Source organism: Propithecus coquereli, unplaced genomic scaffold, assembly GCF_000956105.1.
Source record: "Propithecus coquereli isolate 6110/MARCELLA unplaced genomic scaffold, Pcoq_1.0 Scaffold10, whole genome shotgun sequence".
Taxonomy (NCBI): domain Eukaryota; kingdom Metazoa; phylum Chordata; class Mammalia; order Primates; family Indriidae; genus Propithecus; species Propithecus coquereli.
In genome coordinates, this window is record NW_012133858.1 from 1,101,048 (window position 1) to 1,120,339 (window position 19,292).

At 42.9% G+C, this 19,292-nt stretch overlaps 1 protein-coding gene across 1 annotated transcript in view; it reads left to right on the plus strand.

Moving 5' to 3' along the window:
* Positions 1–19,292, plus strand: part of ARHGAP31 (Rho GTPase activating protein 31) — a 114,124-nt gene that overhangs the window by 81,892 nt on the left and 12,940 nt on the right. Inside the window, exons 7-10 of the mRNA XM_012642616.1 lie at positions 2,879–3,077; positions 4,924–5,048; positions 15,013–15,075; positions 17,366–17,941. Coding sequence (XP_012498070.1) covers positions 2,879–3,077; positions 4,924–5,048; positions 15,013–15,075; positions 17,366–17,941 — 963 coding nt within the window. The remainder of the gene's footprint in view (positions 1–2,878; positions 3,078–4,923; positions 5,049–15,012; positions 15,076–17,365; positions 17,942–19,292) is intronic.

Sequence of the window (19,292 nt, forward strand, 5' to 3'; positions counted from 1 at the left end):
TCAGAATGCATTCTCTTCGCAAGCATTTCTTGAGTGCTTACTTTCTTCTGCCCTGCACCAGATGGTAGGTGTACAAAAATGAGTGTTTTTGGGGATATCTCATAATGGCATTATGAACATTAGGGGTGAGTTGGCTTCTGTGCTTGAACTCCTGTGAGCCTAATTTGTGAAAACCAGAAATCCAGTTGCTCAAGAAGCCTACTGTGTGAGGGTGGCTTTCCAACATTAGTGTCAATCAGAATCACCTGATGAGCTTGTTAAACCGCAGATTACTGGACCTCATCCCCAGAGTTTCTGGTTTAATGTATTTGGAGTGTGGCTGATAATTTGCCTCTCTAACAAGCTTCCAGGTGATGCTGATTCTGCTGATCAGGTCCACACTCAGAGACTCATTGGTGTGTGAGAACTGTATCTGCATAATATTAGTTGGCTGAGGTGGTCATGGCTTCAGGGGAATTAGTCTTTGAACCAAGACCTGACTGACACAGGGAGCCAGTCATGTGAGGATCTGGGAACAAATGTTCCGAGGACAGAGAACAAGGAGTGTAAAAGCTCTGAGGTGAAAACAGGCTCAAAGTGTTGCAGAATGTAGGCCAGTGTAGCTGGAACCAATGTGGTCTCCAAAGAGGGTTGCCCCACTCTGGTGGGTACCAAAGACCAAAACAGTAAAGTATGGGTATTGGAAGGAACTATTAGAATTTCTTTTCTCATTTATTTTTGTCTTATACTTTGTAACTTGTAGCATTTTATATATTTTTCCATTGTACCATAATATTAATACAGTGGCATATATGTATAATTTACAAATGTACACATATATAAAGGGAGTATACATTCCAACATTTTTACTGTATATTTTTGAAGACCACTGTGTGAGTGGGCAAAGAGGAGAGGGAAAGCAGACGAAAGGTACTTGCAGGTCATGCTGAGTCTGGTTGGTTCTTGAGGCTTAGGGAAGCACTGGAGGACTTTGAGCAGGCGATTGCAGGAGCAGAGCACTCGGGCTGCTGTGTGGAGGAGAGGCTGCAAGGCAGCAAGACTGGAAGCAGGAGCTATGATGAAACCGATGAGAAGCATGGCGGCCCATGCAGGCACGTTAGCAGTAGGCAGGAGGAAAGTGGCTGGGGCCAGGATATATTTGGAGGTAGAGTTAGGAGACTTGCTTATAGGCTACATATGGGGGGAGGGATGCATCAAAGAAGGGAATGAATAAAAAATAACTGCTCCGGGCTTTAGCTGGTGCACTGATTGACCCGTGGTGCCATTCACTGACGTGAAGATGAGAGGAGGTACCAGGTATCAGTGAGGAACAGAGATCACAAGCTCTGCTATGACATGTAAAGTTAGAGATGCCCGTTAAACACCTAAGCAGAGATGATGAGCAGGGCTTCCTCTGGGCCTGGAACAGAGGCAGAGATGGGTGCTAAACGGAGCTCTCCTGACCCTGCAGTTTACGTTCTTCCCATTATTCCAGTTGTTCCCAGAGCGATTTAACTTTTTTAAGTAAGTAAGTAACAAAAAAAATCATAAATAATCTAGAATCTGTGAGAATCTATGTGAACAACTATTGGAAGTAAATTAAATGTAAATGTTTTTAACCTCCATTGGATTGAGTCAGAAGACTAAGTCAAAGCCAGAAACTTGACTGCAAAGTTTTCAGGGTCTCAGGATGTATTTAACTGCCGTCCTGCTGGACAACAGCTGTGCTGTCCTCCTTGGAAACACTCTGCTGTCACATACTGTCTCTGTTTTCTACGGGACCCTTTTTCAATGGCTTTACTTCCTTGCACCCAGAGAGGGCCGTGCTCTTCAAAGAGAAATAGTGCCATCAAGCTGCTTTCTGACAATAAGGTTAGTCTTATACCAAAGGTGATTTCTCAGTCTCAGTTGGTCTAAGTTATCCTTGAGTCTCTTCACCACTTTGGCAGTCACAGCAAACTGGCAAGGTCGCCAAAGATGAAATAGAAGCAAACTTAGACTCTTTTTTACATAGATCAGGTTTCTCAACCTCGGCACTGTTGCTATTTAGTGCCGGATTATTCTTATTGTGGGGCACTGTGCTGTACATTGTAGGACGTTTAGCAGCATCCCTGGGCTCTGCCTACGAGAGGCCAGTAGCGCTCTCACACACATTCGTGACAATCAAAGATGTCTCCAGACATTGCTAAATGTCCCCAGCTGTGGTGGGGAGTGGTAGGCAAAATCACATCATGATAACTACTAACTTGGAGAAAAAAGATGAGCTTGTACTTGTACTTGACTGTCATCATCACTTCCTTTCCTAAAAAAATACTAGAGTAGCAAAAGATTAGCTACATGCACTAGAAGACAACTGGGTAGTGAGTACGAAGCCACATGTTTTTTAGGGAATAGTATAGCCTGTAAATGTCGTTTTACTGTGGGATACAAGCCTGGGCGACCTAAGAAAGTTAGAGGCCCCAACGCAAAATGGCCTTGGAGCATGTGCTCTCCAGCTGCGGGGAGTGGGGCAGTCTCCTGCCTCACCCCAGCTGAGTTAGGTACCTCTGTGGCTGGACATACACTTCCATCTGCCCAAAGCACTAGGCACAGTTTTCAAGAATAAAGGCCTATTGTTGTTACTCTGGCTCGTGGTAAGTACTCGATAACTGTCATATGAATGAATGAATGAATGGTCCCTCTCTGAAAAGTACCGAAAGTCCTGTTACCTCCCGAAGCCCCTGTTTGTCCTCTGGCTAGTCTGTTTCCTGTGTGTAGCCTCAGCCCCAGGCCCCACCATGCCCAAGAGAAGCCAGGGCTGCCACTCAGCCCTCGTCACAAGCTCAGGAACGGAGGGGGAATCTGGCTGGACCTGGTGCGCAGGCCTCCTCCGGACTGAGCTCTTCTCTTCCGTTTACAGAAAGCCAGCCCATCGTGAAGAGCCTGACCTTGCCAGCTCTCTCCCTGCCCATGAAGCTGGTGAGCCTGGAGGAAGCTCAGGCCCGCAGCCTGGCTACGAACCACCCTGCTCGGAAGGAAAGGAGGGAGAACAGCCTGCCCGAGATTGTCCCTCCCATGGGCACCCTCTTCCACACCGTCCTTGAGTTGCCAGACAACAAGTAAGTGGTGGTCTTTAAATTCTGGGAGGTACATGATAGGAGGGGACAGAGACTGTCTGGTCTCAGGACCCAGATGGCAGCAGGGGCTGAGGTGGGGGGCATCTAGGTGGCGCGTGAGGAAACACTGCAGAAGAGAAGGGAGCTGTCTCCATGCCTCTCTCTCACCAGCAGTTGATGTCCTTGCTCAGTGCCCCAGAGTTATTGAGACTCCTGATCTCCCACCAGGGACCCCGAGCATCGTGTTGGGGGTGGGGGTCGTGGGGTCATGTCATGAGTCATGACTGAAATTTCTTACTCTTTAGACAAAACAGGCTCGACATTTGTAAATGGACTTTTACTAAAAACAAAACTTGACCCCTCTCCCCCTGCTCTCTACCCCCACACAACATTACAAAAGGCACCGGGATGGGTCTCATGATGGAGGACACCTTGACAAATGGTGCCGCTCTGGGCTGAGAGCCCTGGGTGAGCGGCACTAGGGGACACGCAGCCCCCCCCTACTTTCTTGCCTCCTCTCAACCCTGTCAGAGCCCCTACCCCCCGCCGCCCCAAAAAACAAACCAAGCACGATTTTCATTGGTGGGATATTTTCATTCTTCATTCTTCCCTCTCACTTCCTCTGCTGTTTGGTCAAAAGAGGTATGAAAACAGGCACCCCTTGCAAGGCTGCCACCTTGCACAACCATAGGGGGCGCCAGCCACGCATGCTGTAAGAATGGCACACCTGGAGCTCACCTGGTGAGAAACCCCTCCATATCCTGGAGTTCATGGATTGTGCCTTCTTGGGACCGAGCCCCACTTCTTCTCTCCCCAAATCCCTGGAGAATGACTCCCACTCGGGGATTAGGAAGAAGAATTCCTTGGAAGGACCATCAAATGCATTTTCTCTGTGCTTTCAACCACACCTGGGGTGCACCATACCCCGAGGCATGCCACCCTATAAAATACTACTCAAGTCCAAGTGTTTGAAAAAAGCCAGGCCTACTCCTAAAGAAACCACCGAGCACTGCAAAGCTATCTCAGATTCATCATAAAAACAAGCTTGGCTTGAGATCAGGATATTCTATGAGAGCCCTGTAAAGAAAGGGATTTTTGTGCGACCCACAAGTTGCAGAGTTTCAACCTAGAACTTTATGAAGTCCAGCGGCTGGCCTCCGTGCTGACACCTGGTGGTGCCAGGCTTTCTTGGCTCAGCCTTCCCCCTCTCCCTGACTCCACCAAAGCAGCCTGGTGTGAGGCAAAGCCTCACTTCCCTCTGCCTCTCTCTGCAGTGACCACTGACCACACCTAGCAGGCTGCAACTCTCCCCAGCCACACCAGGCCAGATGCTTTTCCAGGTCAGCTTGCTTATCCAACCCTTTTCAGTCCTGAAAGTCTTCACCAGCCCTCTTCTCGCCTGTGGGTGTCCAGTGGTGTGGCCAACAGTGCAGGGAGCATAACAGGACCGAGGTCTATGGTCTTCAGTGTTTACTCCCATAAAAATATGGTATCTTCGAAAACCCAGAACTAAAGTGCTTGCCAGAATTCCTACCAGAATTCCCAGGGCTGTGTGATTGCTTGTGACCTCTGAGACTCCCACTGGTCCCTGCCTCTGTGTGCCCTGACTCCTGCCTTTAATAGCATGCCTTTGCCTCCCGCCCTGGGGAGTATGGTTTGCTCTGACTCCTGAAAGCCCAGCTTGTTCATCTAGGACACCGCCCGGTGGGGTGAGAGTCAGGCTCGACTTGGATTTTTCCTAAAATATCAGAGCCATTCATAACTAAGAACATGGTTGGAATAGTCTGTCTCAATTTAAAATTCCCCGTGAAATGACTAGTTAACAAACCTTGTGCCTTGTCTGTTTTAGGAGAAAGCTTTCCAGTAAATCGAAAAAATGGAAATCAATATTTAACCTGGGACGTTCTGGCTCAGACTCCAAATCAAAGCTGAGCAGAAATGGGAGTGTGTTTGTGAGGGGACAGCGGCTCTCAGGTGAGAACCAACAGCAGCTGTGTTTTATGATACGTGTCTTTGTTTCCCGGCTGTGCTTCTTAAGTCTTTGGTTTGATCTTGTCAAACTCACTAGCCCTGGAGGAGAAATTCGTAAATTAACTGAGGAGGTCTTTTAAAAAAAAATTTAGACTTACAAAAAAGTTGTAAAAATAGTAGATAAAGAAACTGTATGTTTTCCACATAGTTTCCCTTAATGTTAACATCTTATATAATGTAATTATCAAAGCCAAAAAATAATACTGATACAATACCATTAACTAATTTACAGATTTTATTCATATTTGACTAATTGTCCCACTAATGTCCTTTCTCTGGTCTAGGATCCAATCCAGGAACCCACATTGCATTTGGTTGTCATGTCTCCTTAATCGCCTCCAAATTAGGACAATTCCTTTGTCATTCTGACCTTGATACTTTGGAAGAGGACTGGCCATTTATTTTGTAGATTACATGTGTGGGTTTGTCTGATTGAGGTTATGGATTTTTGCAGAAATCCTACAGAAGTGATGCTAGGCCTGGCTCAGTGTGTTGTATCAGTAGGTACATCATGTCAATATCATTATTGCTTGTGAAGAGAACTTTGATCACTTAGTAAAAGTGCCATCTGTCACTAACTTTAGGATCTGTCATTGGTTCTTGTCTGCAACAGTTATTACTGTGGTATTTGCCAAATGATGATTTTCTGTTAATTGGAAATCTGTAAGGAGATCTGTCCCTTCTCCCTCGGGGTCATGATTTTTAAAGAGGGATGGTGCCTGTGGGACTTATTTCTGAGTAGTGAATAGAAATTGGTGCAAAAAGGAATTGAGGGAACCACTACGTAATTGAGGGTGTAACCAATCCAGCTGAATATTTGTCAGGAAAGAGAAGACCAGGGAAATTTTCCACAACGACCTTTTGTGTTTTAGATTAAAAGTATGATAAAAATGGGGGCAATAGTTATGAAAACAAGTTGTAAAAGATAAAGGTACAAATGCAACAAGTAAAACTTGACTGGATCCTCGTTTGGACAAAAAAGAGCTACAAAAGAAAATTTGGGAAACAAACAGGGAAAATGTAGATATAGATTGGATATTAGATGATATTAAGGAATTATGAATTTCACAAAGTGTTAATGGTTCTTAGGAGACATATGCTAAGCTTGAGTATTTAAGGATGAAGTATCAAGATATTGACACTCACTTTCAAATGATTTAGCAAAATATAGGTAGTTAGATAAACACAGATATAGAAATATACAATGCAAATATGTGGCAAAATGACAATAATTGTTGAAACCAGGTGGTAGGCTTAAAGGTCTTCAGCTTTTCTAAATGTTTGAAAATTTTAATAATAAAGATGGGGGAAATTAGTTTCTACTGGAAAAATGAGAGGTAATATTTTTAAGAACTTTTCTCAGACTCAGTGATAATTGCACGCCAAGGATCAGAAAGTACATATGTGAGAAATCTTCATGTTTTCCCCCTTGAGTAATGCAGGATGTCCCAGCGTATACCAGTTGGAATGAATTAGGCTATAAACAGTGGCAAATCCAATTCAATTGATTTATGCACTGAGGGAAATTACTGGCTCTGCAGATATAGGGAAGGCTTCGGGGGTGGTTTGATACAGCGGCTCTATTTCCATTTCTCCCTGTTTTCCTCAGCTGTGCCCTTCTCTTTGAGTCAGCTTCATCCCCAGACTGGCTTCCTTTGCTGTGGCTAAGAACTACTGTGGTACTTCCAGGTTTTACCTTTGACTGTATCCAGAGGGAAAAAGAACATCATTTCTGGTAGCTTGGTCCTAAGTGCAGGGACCCTTTCTTCCCACAAGGCCCCATCAAATTTTTCCCATCTCACTGGCCTTCACTGGGTCACATGGATCAATCCCTGTGGCCAAGGGAGTGCCCTGTGCTGACTGGCTTCCACCTGGGTTCGTGAGCCAACCACTGGCATGAGGAAAGGGAATCACTCCCAGAAGTAAAGAGCTCTGTGAGAAGGGCAGAGGGAAGTGGATTCTGGGCAGACATCTACAGTAGTCATCGTATGGGGAAACACGTCTTTCACAAAATGGAAAGACAGCCCAAGTGAAGAGGACAAGTTGCCACAGCAATGGCAAAGCAGATACAAATCAGAAATTAGGATTCTCAAAGGAGAATCTGAGGGCAAGAGTACCTGACAAGAAACTCCTAATCTATGATAAGAGATTTGCTGTCGCACATCAAAGAGAGAATTTCAGTTATAGAATCAGAGATACGGCAATCAAAGAGGTTCACCAAGTAATGAAAAGTCAGAAAAACCAACAGAACAAAACAAATGATCAAAAAGGAAATAAATGGTTTGCTTTGATCTTGACTTAGGAAGATTTCCACCCCCATGTGGTTTTCAAAAGGAACAAATCCAAGGTGCTGGATCAAACAGTGGCAAACTCACAGAATGCACAAGATGTCCCTGGCCCGGGCTTCTCAGCATGGCTGCACCTGAGAACCACCTAAGGCATGGATCACACCACTGCAGTGTTGCCTCAGGAAGTCTGTCAGGAGGTCTGACCATTGGCAATGTCTTAAAAGCTCCTCAGGTGATTCTGTTACACAGCCACTGGTCTGACCTTATGGACAAAGTAATCAGAGACAGACCACCAGACTGACTTGAACTTCAGGGGATGTGAGGTGAAACTAAAGAACCATCAGTCAATCACATGGCTCCCTGTGGCCTTCACTATTGCCTAAGTGGCTGCTTCTTACCAGAAGAGCACTGCTGGAAACCCTAGAGACTAAAGCCCAGCAGGCCTTATGGTCATAACTCTGGTGGAATCTGTGATTCCAGGTAGGCCATGGAAATCAGTACCATAATCCACCAGTGTGGTCTCTGTGAGTGGCACATGAGTTCGCTATGTGTTGACTGTGCATGTGAAAAAGGGGTATCAGTGGATTAACATATGTTCATGATATGTTAAAAATGCCACAACTAAGGGCATTTAAAAAATTGATTCACCATAAAGAGTATTGGGGTGTTTTGGGGTGGGGAGGGGCTGGTGAAAGGGTGTTTAACCATGTTTAGAAAATTGAACAGAGATAAAAAGAATAAAGGATAAGGAAAAATGGAGTATTGACTGAATGAAGAGGCATAAACTTTGGAGCCTCTCAGACACTGGTATTCAAAGTGACTCAATTTAAATTTTTTGAATATTATCAAAAAGGAAGAAGAGTTCAGGGCACCCGCCAAAATCAACTCCTCTAAGCAGAGACATCCCAAAGCCATAGGGCTATAGTACTTGAAGGCTTACCTTTAAGTAAAGTAGCTAAGACCGGGGACTCAAGGGCGTAAAGGCTTCCAGAAAACTGGGGGATGCACTGCCATGAGGCCCGGCCAAGGTCCCAGCCAGAAAAATATAATCTAAACATAGTCATGGGCCAAGGGGTCCTGAGCTCTTTATTACTGTCCAGAAAACAGACCCGGAAATCCTTGGGGACTGTTCCTGAAAGCCACTGCTCCGATGTGCTGCTGTGCGCACCAAGGCCATGAGGAACCATGTCATGAGAAAGAAGATCTAGCACCAAAGGCAAAAATTGATGGCCTTGCAGCTAAAACTGCTGCCCACCCTCTGTGACACTCATCTGGGGGTCATCTGGCCACAGGGTCATCTGGCCACAGCCCCTTAAGGTCAGCATGTGGAAACTGGAGAAAGTCCAAAAATGCAGCTCCTGGAAAACAAAGGCAAAGCGTGTCTCAGAATACACAAAGGAAGGGATGCTGGCCAGGCAGTTTTAGGGTAGTAAATCAGTTTATAAATTTGTGGAAATAGCAGACCTTCAGAGGATGAGAGTTCTGGCATATACTGGAAGTAAGGCAGTGAAATCTCTGCCACAGCCAAGGGTGTGAATGAAGAGGGTGTGTGTCCTCCCACCGCAGGTCCCAGGCAGAGGGAAGCCCCAGCTGGAGAGCCCTAGGGGTAATTCAGAGTCTCCCAGAGGAGCGGCATTTGGAACAAGGAGAGGAAAGGGGGGACGCTGAAAGAGGGACAAACGCAAGCGTTGTGTTATGGCCCAATGTGGGCAAGGGCAAACTCTAACTGCTTCTTGTAGAACCAGCTCCTGTCTTCCCCTTTGTTGCCAAGCTCTGATCCATCCTGAATAGCAAAAACAACCATATGCAATAGTTACTTTTTACTGAGCACTTACTCCATTCCAGGTTAATACAGCATAACTACTTCATAGTCATTACCCATTTAATCCTCACAACAGCGCTATTTTTCTTCATTTTACACACAAGAAAACTGAAGTTTAGAAAAGTTACACTGCTTATCTGAGCTCACACAGCCCAAAAGTGGCAGGGTTGGGATTCAAATCCAGATCAGTTACCTTAAGGGCTATTAGTCCTGAGGCTCCTGCTCAGCTTCCAAACTGTCCTCTTTCCCCTCCCAGCAAGCTTGACCTAGAAGGAACTACCTTCCAATCAATTCAGCTCACCAAAAAGAGATGGTATTTTTTAATGTGTCTATCTAATACTGTACCTGGAATAAGTTTTTACTTGTTTAAACCACTCTCTTCTAAAAATCTGGTAAGGCAGCTTATGGAGATGCATGGAGTACAGCAGGCACAGAGTGGGTATTCAAAAAAGATTTCACTGGGATGTATTCTGGGATGAGGCTGGTGGGTGAGATCACTGGGGAGCAACCAGCCTGCAAACTTCAAAGAGTAGAGCTTCACCTGAGGAGAAAGGTGACTCTGTTTCCCCTGGGCCTCTCACCTGTTGTACCAAATTCCTGGAAGCTGAGAGAGATGGTCACAGCCTAGATTCCTGCTCTCTAGCCTGCCAAATAGGAGGGGTTTCCTGGAGCCCCATGGATTCATTCTTGAATACTTTTTGTGCAGTAAAATTGGGTTCACTCTGAACTCTGTATCAGTGGCTCCCCGTAACTGCTGGATAAGCAAACTCTGAGCCCAGCTGAGCCTTTCCAAAGCCCCTCAGGCTCTTACATTTCAGCCACGATCTGTCTTGCTCCTCCCCCCATCTCAGAGGTAGTAGGGACCAAGCAACCCCCTGGGAGCTACAGGGTCCCTCCTAAAGCTTGGGGCATTCAGGTGCCCCACCTGGGGGACCAGAGCCTACCATGGGCACAAAAGATTACTTCAGCAGCTAGCTCCTCTATGCAAACTACAATCAATGACAGTGGGAACAACCCCATAGCTGATACTAGTGCCTTCCAACTCAAGGAATTAGGGAGTGGTGGATTCGTATTCACAAGTACAATCCACCATCTTGGAGATTAAGCTGGAGGACCAAATTCACTACAATCCATTGGAAAGAGGTGAAGATAACAGATCAGAGGTAACCCAAGAGGTTCATCAAACCTGCTAAAACACCCCAAAGGCAACTCAGGACCACCACTTCTCTCCCTAGCATGGTCAGGTATCAATCTTTGGGGACTCAGAGACAGGGCCATAAGCCAGCCCTAGCACTCACAGCTCTTGATGAAAAGGCCAAAAGAGAAGGATTCAGCAAAAAACTCTTAAAATGTCAAAAATTAGGGTGAAAGAACACCCCCAAAAGAAACGGATGAAGAATTTTGATTATGGATTGTAAGAAAGCCCAGTGAAATACAAGAGAAAATAGAAACCCAAGACAAAGAAGCCACAGAAACAATGCAGGAAATGAATGAAAAATTCTCTAAAGAAATTGAATTATTAAAGAAAAAACAAACTGAAATTCTGGAAATGAAAAATTTATTCAAGGAATTACAAAACGTAGTGGAAAGCCTTAAGAATGGGCTAGATCAGGCAGAGGAAAGAATCTCAGAGCCTGAAGATAACACCTACAAGCTAAACAAATCAGTCAAAGAGAAAGAACAGAGAAATAAGAGGAAGGAACAACACCTACAGGAAATGTGGGATTATGTAAAGAGGCCAAACATAGGAATCATAGGCATTCCTAAGGGTGAAGAAGAAAATACACAAGGGTTGGATAATTTAGTTAAGGGAATAATTGAGGAAAATTTCCCTGTCCTTGCTAAAAATCTGGATATACAGGTCAAAGAAGCACACTGGACTTCTGGGAGATTCATCATGAAGAGGCAGTCACCACAACACATAATCATTAGGCTGGCCAAAGTAAACACAAAAGAGGCACTCCTATAAGCAATAAAGTGAAAACAGCAGGTAACTTACAAAGAAAAATCTATCAGACTAATTGCAGACTTCTCAACTGAGACCTTACAAGCCAGAAGGGATTGGGGACCCATCCTCAGTTTTCTAAAACAGAATAATGACCAGTCTAGAATTTTATATCATGCAAAACTAAATTTCACATATGAGGGAGAAATAAAGACTTCCTTGGACAAGCAATTGTTGAGGGAATTTGTGAAGACCAGACCTGCCTTGCAGGAAGTACTCAGACCTGCATTATATACTGATCAGCACAATAGACACCCACCAGTGTAAAATCATCCAAAAGCTAAAGTTCAGAGCCCAGGTACCACAATGGCTCAAGAGGTAAAACAAAGCAATAAGGGTTTTCCCAACAGGATGAACAGAAATCCACCCCATGTATCAGTTTTTTCAATAAATGTGAATGGCTTGAACTCCCCATTCAAGAGACATAGGTTGGCTGAATGGATAAAAAAATACAGGCCAAGTATCTGTTGTCTCCAGGAAACACATCTAACCCACAAGGATTCATTTAGACTCAAGGTAAAAGAATGGAAAACAATATTCCATGCAAATGGAAACCAAAAGAAGCCTGGTGTTATCATATCAGATAACATAGACTTCAAATTAACTAAAATAAAGAAAGACAAAGATAGTCACTACGTAATGGTGAAGAGAACAATTCAACAAGAAGACTTAACAATCCTAAATATTTATGAACCTAACACAGGAGCATCCAGATTCATAAAGCAAATCCTACTCAATCTAAACAAAATGATAAACGCAGCACCATAATAGCTGGAGCCTTCAACACACCACTGACAGAACTGGATAGATCCTCCAAACAGAGAATAAGCAAAGAAACAATAGACTTAAACAAAACTCTAGAACAAATGGGCCTAACAGACATTTGCGGAAGGCTACCCAAAAACTACTGAATATATGTTCTTCTAAATCAGCTCATGGAACATTCTCTAAGATTGATCACATCGTAGGCCACAAAACATGTCTCCACAAATTTTAAAAAGTAGAAATTATACCATATGTCTTCTCAGACCATAGTGGAATAAAATTAGAAATCAATTCCAACAAAAACACTCCTATCTACACAAAGTCATGGAAAATAACTTATTGCTGAATGATAGTTGGTTCAAGGAGGAGATAAAGATGGAAATCAAAGGATTCTTCAAGAAAAATGATAATGCGGACACAAGTTTTCAAAATCTGTGGGATGAAGCAAAAGCAATTCTGAGAGTAAAACCGATAGCCTTAAATGCCCATATCTAAGAGACAGAAAGATCACAAATCAACAACCTAAAGAATTATCTCAAGGAACTGGAAAAGGAAGAGCAAACTAATCCCAAACCCAGCAGAAGAAAAGAAATAACCAAGATCAGAGCATACCTAAATGAAATTGAGAATAAAAGAATTATACAGAAGATTAATAAAAAAAAACTTGGTTCTTTGAAGAAATAAACAAAATTGACAGGCCTCTTGCTAGATTAACCGGAAACAGAAAAGACAAGACTCTAATAAGCTCAATCAGAAATGAAAAAGGAGAAAAGACAACTGATATCACAGAAATACAAAATATCATCTCTGAATACTATAAAAATCTCTATGCTCATAAACTTGAAAATGTGGAGGAAAATTCTTGGAAACACACAACCTCCCTAGGCTCAATCAGGAAGAAATAGAACTCCTGAACAGACTAATATCAAGCACCAAAATTGAAGAAGCAATAAAAAATTTCCCAATAAAAAAAGTCCCAGACCAGATGGTTTCACACCCAAATTTTACCAAGACTACAATGAAGAACTGGGACCCATACTGCAGAAATTATTCATGATGTTGAGAGGGAAGGAATCCTCCCCAACTCATTCTATGAAGCCAGTGTCACCTTGATACCAAAGCCAGGGAAGGACACAACAGAAAAAAAGAAAACTACAGGTCAATATCTCTTATGAATACAGGTGCAAAAATTCTCAATAAAATCTTAGCAAACTGAATTCAGCTGCACATCAAAAAAATAATTCAACATGACCGAGTGGGCTTCATCCCAGAGATGCAAGATGGTTCAACATACACAAATCTATAAATGTAATTCACCACATAAATAGAAGCAAAAAAAAAAAAGACTGTATGATCCTCTTAATAGACACAGAAAAAGCATTCAACAAAATTCAGCACCCTTTTATGATAAGAATGCTTAACAAAATAGGCATAGATGGGACATATGTCAAAATTATAAAATCCATTTACAATAAACCCACAGCCAACATCATACTGAACAGGGAAAAATTGAAAGCATTCCCCCTTAAAACTGGAACCAAAGTTGCCCACTATTACTGCTTCTATTGAACATAGTGCTGGAAGTCCTAGCTGGAACAATCAGACAAGTGAAGGATATCAAGGGTATCCAAATGGGGAAGGAAGAGGTCAAACCATTGCTCTTTGCTGACAGTACGATCTTATGTCTAGAAAACCCCAAAAATTCAACCAAGAGACTTCTGGAATTGATAAATAAATTCAGCAAAGTCTCAGGTTACAAAATTAATGTACACAAATCAGTAGCTTTCATATATGCCAACAATAGTCAAGCTGAGAATCAAATCAAAGACACAATAACTTTCACAATAGCAACAAAGAAAATAAAATACCTAGGAATATATTTAACTAAGGGGGTGAAAGACCTCTTTAGGGAGAACTACAAAACACTGAGGAAAGAAATTACAGAGGATGTAAACACATGAAAAATCATATCATGCTCATGGATTGGCAGAATCAACATTGTTAAAATGTCTATACTACCCAATGTTATTCACAGATTCAAAGCAATCCCCATTAAAATACCAACATCATTTTTCACAGATCTAGAATAAATAGTCCTGTGCTTTGTATGGATCCAGAAAAGACCTCAAATACACTGTTAGTGGGATTGCAAACTAGTACAACATCTATGGAAAATAGTATGGAGATACCTCAAAGAACTAAAAGTAGAACTACCATTTGATCTAGTAATCTCACTACCAGGTATTTACCAAAAGGAAAAAAAGAAATTTTATGAAAAAAAGCCACTTGGACTCCAATGTTTATAGCAGCACAATTCACAATTGCAAAGATGTAGGAAAACCCAAGTGCCATGAATACATGAATGGATTAATAAAATGTGGTGTATGTATACCATTGGGTACTATTGAGCCATAAAAAAAATGATGATCTAGTATCTTTTGTAACAACCTGGACCTGGAGACCATTCTTCTAAGTGAAGTATTGCAAGAATGCAAAAACAAATACCACATGTACTCAATACTAAATGCGAACTACTGAGTCAGCACTTATGTGCACATATGGAAGTAAAGCTCAACGGAAATCAAGTAGCTGGGAGAGGGGAAGAGGGGATGCATAAATTCACACCTGACGTGTGTAATGCCCACTATCTGAGTGAAGAGCACACTTACAACTTTGGCTCAAACTGTACAAAAGCAAATTACGTAACCAAAACCTGTGTACCCCCGTAATATTCTGAAATAAAAAAATAGAGTTCAAAAAAATTGGGTTCAGACTCCTCCTTTACTAATAGCTATTTGGTAAAACTACAATTTACCTTTATCTGTCAAACGTTAATGAAACTTTGTTCAATAAGAAAACGGGAACATCTAGAGGGGAGTGGAGGAATGTTTTCGAAGGGGATAAATTATAAATATTTGCAAAACTTTCCTAAAGACATTTGTCTTCTGTACTTACAGCCCGACTTATTTTTCTGAATGCTTCCTCTGAGTATGAATTCCTCAGAGATATTTTTTCTCTTGTCTTTAGTGGAAAAAGCTACTATCCGACCAGCTAAAAGCATGGACTCGCTGTGTTCAGTGCCTGTGGAAGGTGAGATTTTACAATTAGTTTCTGAGCTGGGGATCACATCTGGGAGACAAGCTCACACCAGATTTGCCTTTATAAGATGCTGTGCCTGCTTATCTGCAGTCACGATCACGCACAGTCACCTAGTCCCAAATGCCTCCCTGACCCTTCCCAAACTCAAGCCCTTGCCACACACAGCTCCCCTACTACCACAGGGGTAGGCCTGAAAAGCCTTTCTCTTTCTCCAGCCTTCCTCTAGCCACAGCTGGAGTCCACAGCTGCTTTTCATTCAAACTTGTAGCAGGTAAAAGGTCAACACGTTAAAATGAAGGCAGACGAGGCTTCTCCTTTGGACAGAAAAAAAAGCCAAGCATTGGTTTATATAGATGCTTATATGTCTTGAATTTGGATGTTTCTATAGATATTGGCTTCATAGTGCTTTTCAGGTCATGATTTCGAGTTAAGTGTGTTCATTCATTCATTCATTCACTCATTTGTTATTTATCAGTAAACATCGATTAGGTGCCAGCTATGTGTCAGGCATGTGCACACTACCATATACTTTGTTGGAGTAGATGTTTGTGCACTTGCACACAAGGTGACACCCATCACCGTAACAACACGTAGCCACCTTTGTTCTCACAGCTCTAGCCTTAAGGGCTGACTTGCCTGTACAATCTCTCTTTTTAAGTAACCAAGAAGTACCATTACCGGTTACAAGGCAAAGGACTTATCTGGCAACAGACTGTTAAAACTCTTCTATATTTATCCCATGACTTTACAACCCCTTTAATACAAGACATTTTTATCTTTGAAAATGAGACAGCCTGAAGCAATACAGGAAATCTTTAGAACAACTTTTTATGGGATTTTGGGGTTTTTTTTTTTTTTTTTTTTTTTTTTTGCCTTATATGGATTCCTAAGGACAACGTTTAAAATAATTCCAAGCTTGTATAATACTCAGTGAGATCTTTTTAAGCTAACTGGATAGTTTTAGAATTTTCTCACTTTTATATTCATCCATTTGCTTTTTTGTTTGTTTTTTGAGTCAGGGTATCTCTCTGTGGCCCAGGGCTGGAGTGCAGTGGCATCATCATAGCTCGCTGCAACTTCAAACTCGTGGGCTCAAGTGATCCTCCTGACTCAGCCTCACGAGTAGCTGGGACTACAGGCACACACCACCACACCTGGCTAATTTTTCTATTTTTCATAGAGACGGGGGTCTCACTCTTGCTCAGGCTGGTCTCGAACTCCTGGCCTCAAGCAATCATCCTGCGTCAGCCTCCCAGAGTGCTAGGATTACGGGCGTGAGCTACCAAGTCAGGTCCCATTTACTTTTGTTTTGAAACCTCTTTGGTCAGTTCTTGCCCAGGTTTGCTGGACTTAATATTTCAAAATATAGGTCATTATGCATATGACTTAAGTGAGTATTGGGCAGCTCATCTAACCTCTGAGTCTCGCTGTCCTCATATGTTAAAGGACATAAGTACGCTTCCCTTGCAGGGTGGTCGTAAGAATTTTAAACACAATGTTTCATAAAATGTTCAGCATGGTGCTTAATACCAAGTTAGAAATTATTTTCTAGATCCCTTGCAACTCACAAGTCATCTCCAAGCTTATTTACTTCCCATGCAGACTTTTTTCTGTTTGCCTTCATTTCTAAGTCAGTTAAGAACTCACTGCTCACCGCTATGCTTCCGAACATTTAGTTAATTTACATTCCTAGTTTCTCATCCTCTGAATCAACAGGAAGAAGTCTGGGCAAAGAGGGGAGAGGTCTAGCTGAGAACAGCATTCGTTTCCTTGCTGGGAAATCAAACCCCTGTCTGGGTCCATCTGCCAGAGAAGACTTAAAACAATAACTTTTAAAGTTCTAAAACAAAACAAGATTTTGTTATTTTTCCCTTTTTATCTTCTTCATTTTGAGCAACCATCATTCTACCATCTCTCATCTGTTTCTTCATTTTTTTCGTGATCTACACTTAATGCCTGGTAGATGATAGCTGGCTCTGTTTAACAATATTGGCAGTGACCTTCTTTTGGAAACTGCTCTTACTTGCAGAGTTTAGAACTGATATATATGTCACAACAGCAAATGGTCCTATCAGAGCATCATGCCAAAATTCTGCGCATATGAGAAAATGCTTTCCCTTGTCAATCAAATGTTAGGTACCTGTCTTTATTTGGTTGGCTATGCCACTATTAAGATGCTGTGCCTCTCCAATATTCAAATATTGTGTGCCTGCCCTTCTTGAAGGCCCAGCAGTTGTGCATGTGCCTAGCCTGCTGACATGTGCTTGTTCTTTTTCGCCAGGAAAAGAAACCAAGGGAAATTTCAATCGAACAGTCACCACTGGTGGATTTTTCATTCCAGCAACAAAAATGCACTCGACCAGCACAGGCAGCTCATGTGACCTCAGCAAGCAGGAGGGAGAATGGGGCCAGGAGGGGATGCCTGCAGGGGCTGAGGGTGGCTTTGATGTGAGCAGTGACCGGAGCCAACTCCAGGGTGCTCAGGCCCGGCCCCCACCCGAGCAGCTGAAGGTGTTCCGGCCCATTGAGGATCCTGAGAGTGAGCAAACAGCCCCGAAGATGCTGGGCATGTTCTACACCTCGAGCGACAGCCCCAGCAAATCCGTCTTCACCAGCAGCCTCTTCCAGATGGAGCCCTCCCCCCGTCATCAGCGCAAGGCACTGAACATCTCCGAGCCCTTTGCTGTGTCTGTGCCACTCCGTGTCTCAGCTGTCATCAGCACCAACAGCACCCCATGCAGAACACCCCCAAAGGAGCTGCAGTCTCTTTCCAGCCTGGAAGAGTTTTCTTTCCAGGGGTCAGAGAGTGGAGGTTGGCCAGAAGAGGAGAAGGCACTGGGAGCTGAGACTTCTACAGGTAAAGTAGGGGAGAGAAGATTTCTTTCCATTGCAAAAAATAAAAAACAGACTTAAACTTACTTAAATAGAGTTTGCAATGCAATGTAGTGAAGTGGTTAAGATTGTGGGCTCTAGAGCCAGAGAGCCTGGGTACAAATCCAGGCTCTGCCATTTTGCTTTGTGATCTTCAGCAGGTTAATGAGGGCTGGGCACAGTGGCTCATGCCTGTAATCCCAGCACTTTGGGAGGCCAAGGAAGGAGGATCATTTGAGCCCAGGAGTTCAAGGTTACAGTGAGTTGTGATGGTTCCACTATACTCCAGCCTGGACAACAGAGCAAGACCCTGTCTCTAAAAAAAAAATTCAAAAAGACAGCAGGTTAAGTTTAACCACTCTGCACCTCAATTTCTTAATTTGTAAAATGGGAATAATGATGTTAATAATCATACCTTCTCCATAAGTTTGTTGAGAATATTAAATTAGTTAATACATATAAAGCTCTCAGAACAGTGTCTAAAATATATGGTAAGCACTCAATAAATGTTACCTGTCACTATTTTATTTGTGCACATAGTGAGAAGGCAGGAGGGGAAGCTCACAGAATGGAATGCAGAGCTGCAGAACTGAAACTGGGGATTCAACTCTTCAGACTCATTCTCTCTTCATCCACACATCCTCATTTCTACTTCATATCTACGGAGAACATGCTAGCAACCTTAGCAGTGAGAAAGAGCATCTTTCCCCCAGTTTCCTTGCAGGGAGGATTCTGCCTGGGTCACATACCCAGCCTTGAACCAGTGACTGTCACTGTTGCCACACTGAGTGTCTGAGATTAGCCAGACTTGGGTCTCTGAGCATGCCCCGAGTGAGGAGTTCTGTGACCAACCAAACAGGAGCCACATAAAATGGAAGTAGGAAGAATCCCAAAGGAAAATATGGCTGATGGTCAAATCAATGAGTGTTTGTTGTGGTTTAGGAATGTTTCTTTCCAGTGAATATTAGCTATTTTTTAGCACCTGTTATGTTGTCAGGCACTGTTCTTAGTGTTCTACACACACTATCTCATTTCTCCTGACAATAATCCTATGAGTTATAGGTAGTTACTATTATCCCCATTTGCTTAGAGAGGAATAAGTAATTTGCCCAATGGCTCATAGCAAGGAAGTGAAAAAACCAAGATTTTAATCCAGACTTAAAAATTCATACTTGTAGGCCGGGCGTGGTGGCTCACGCCTGTAATCCTAGCACTTTGGGAGGCCAAGGCGGGCGGATTGTTTGAGCTTAGGAGTTCGAGACCAGCCTGAGCAAGAGCGAGACCCTGTCTCTACTAAAAAATAGAAAGAAATTAATCGGACAACTAAAAATATATAG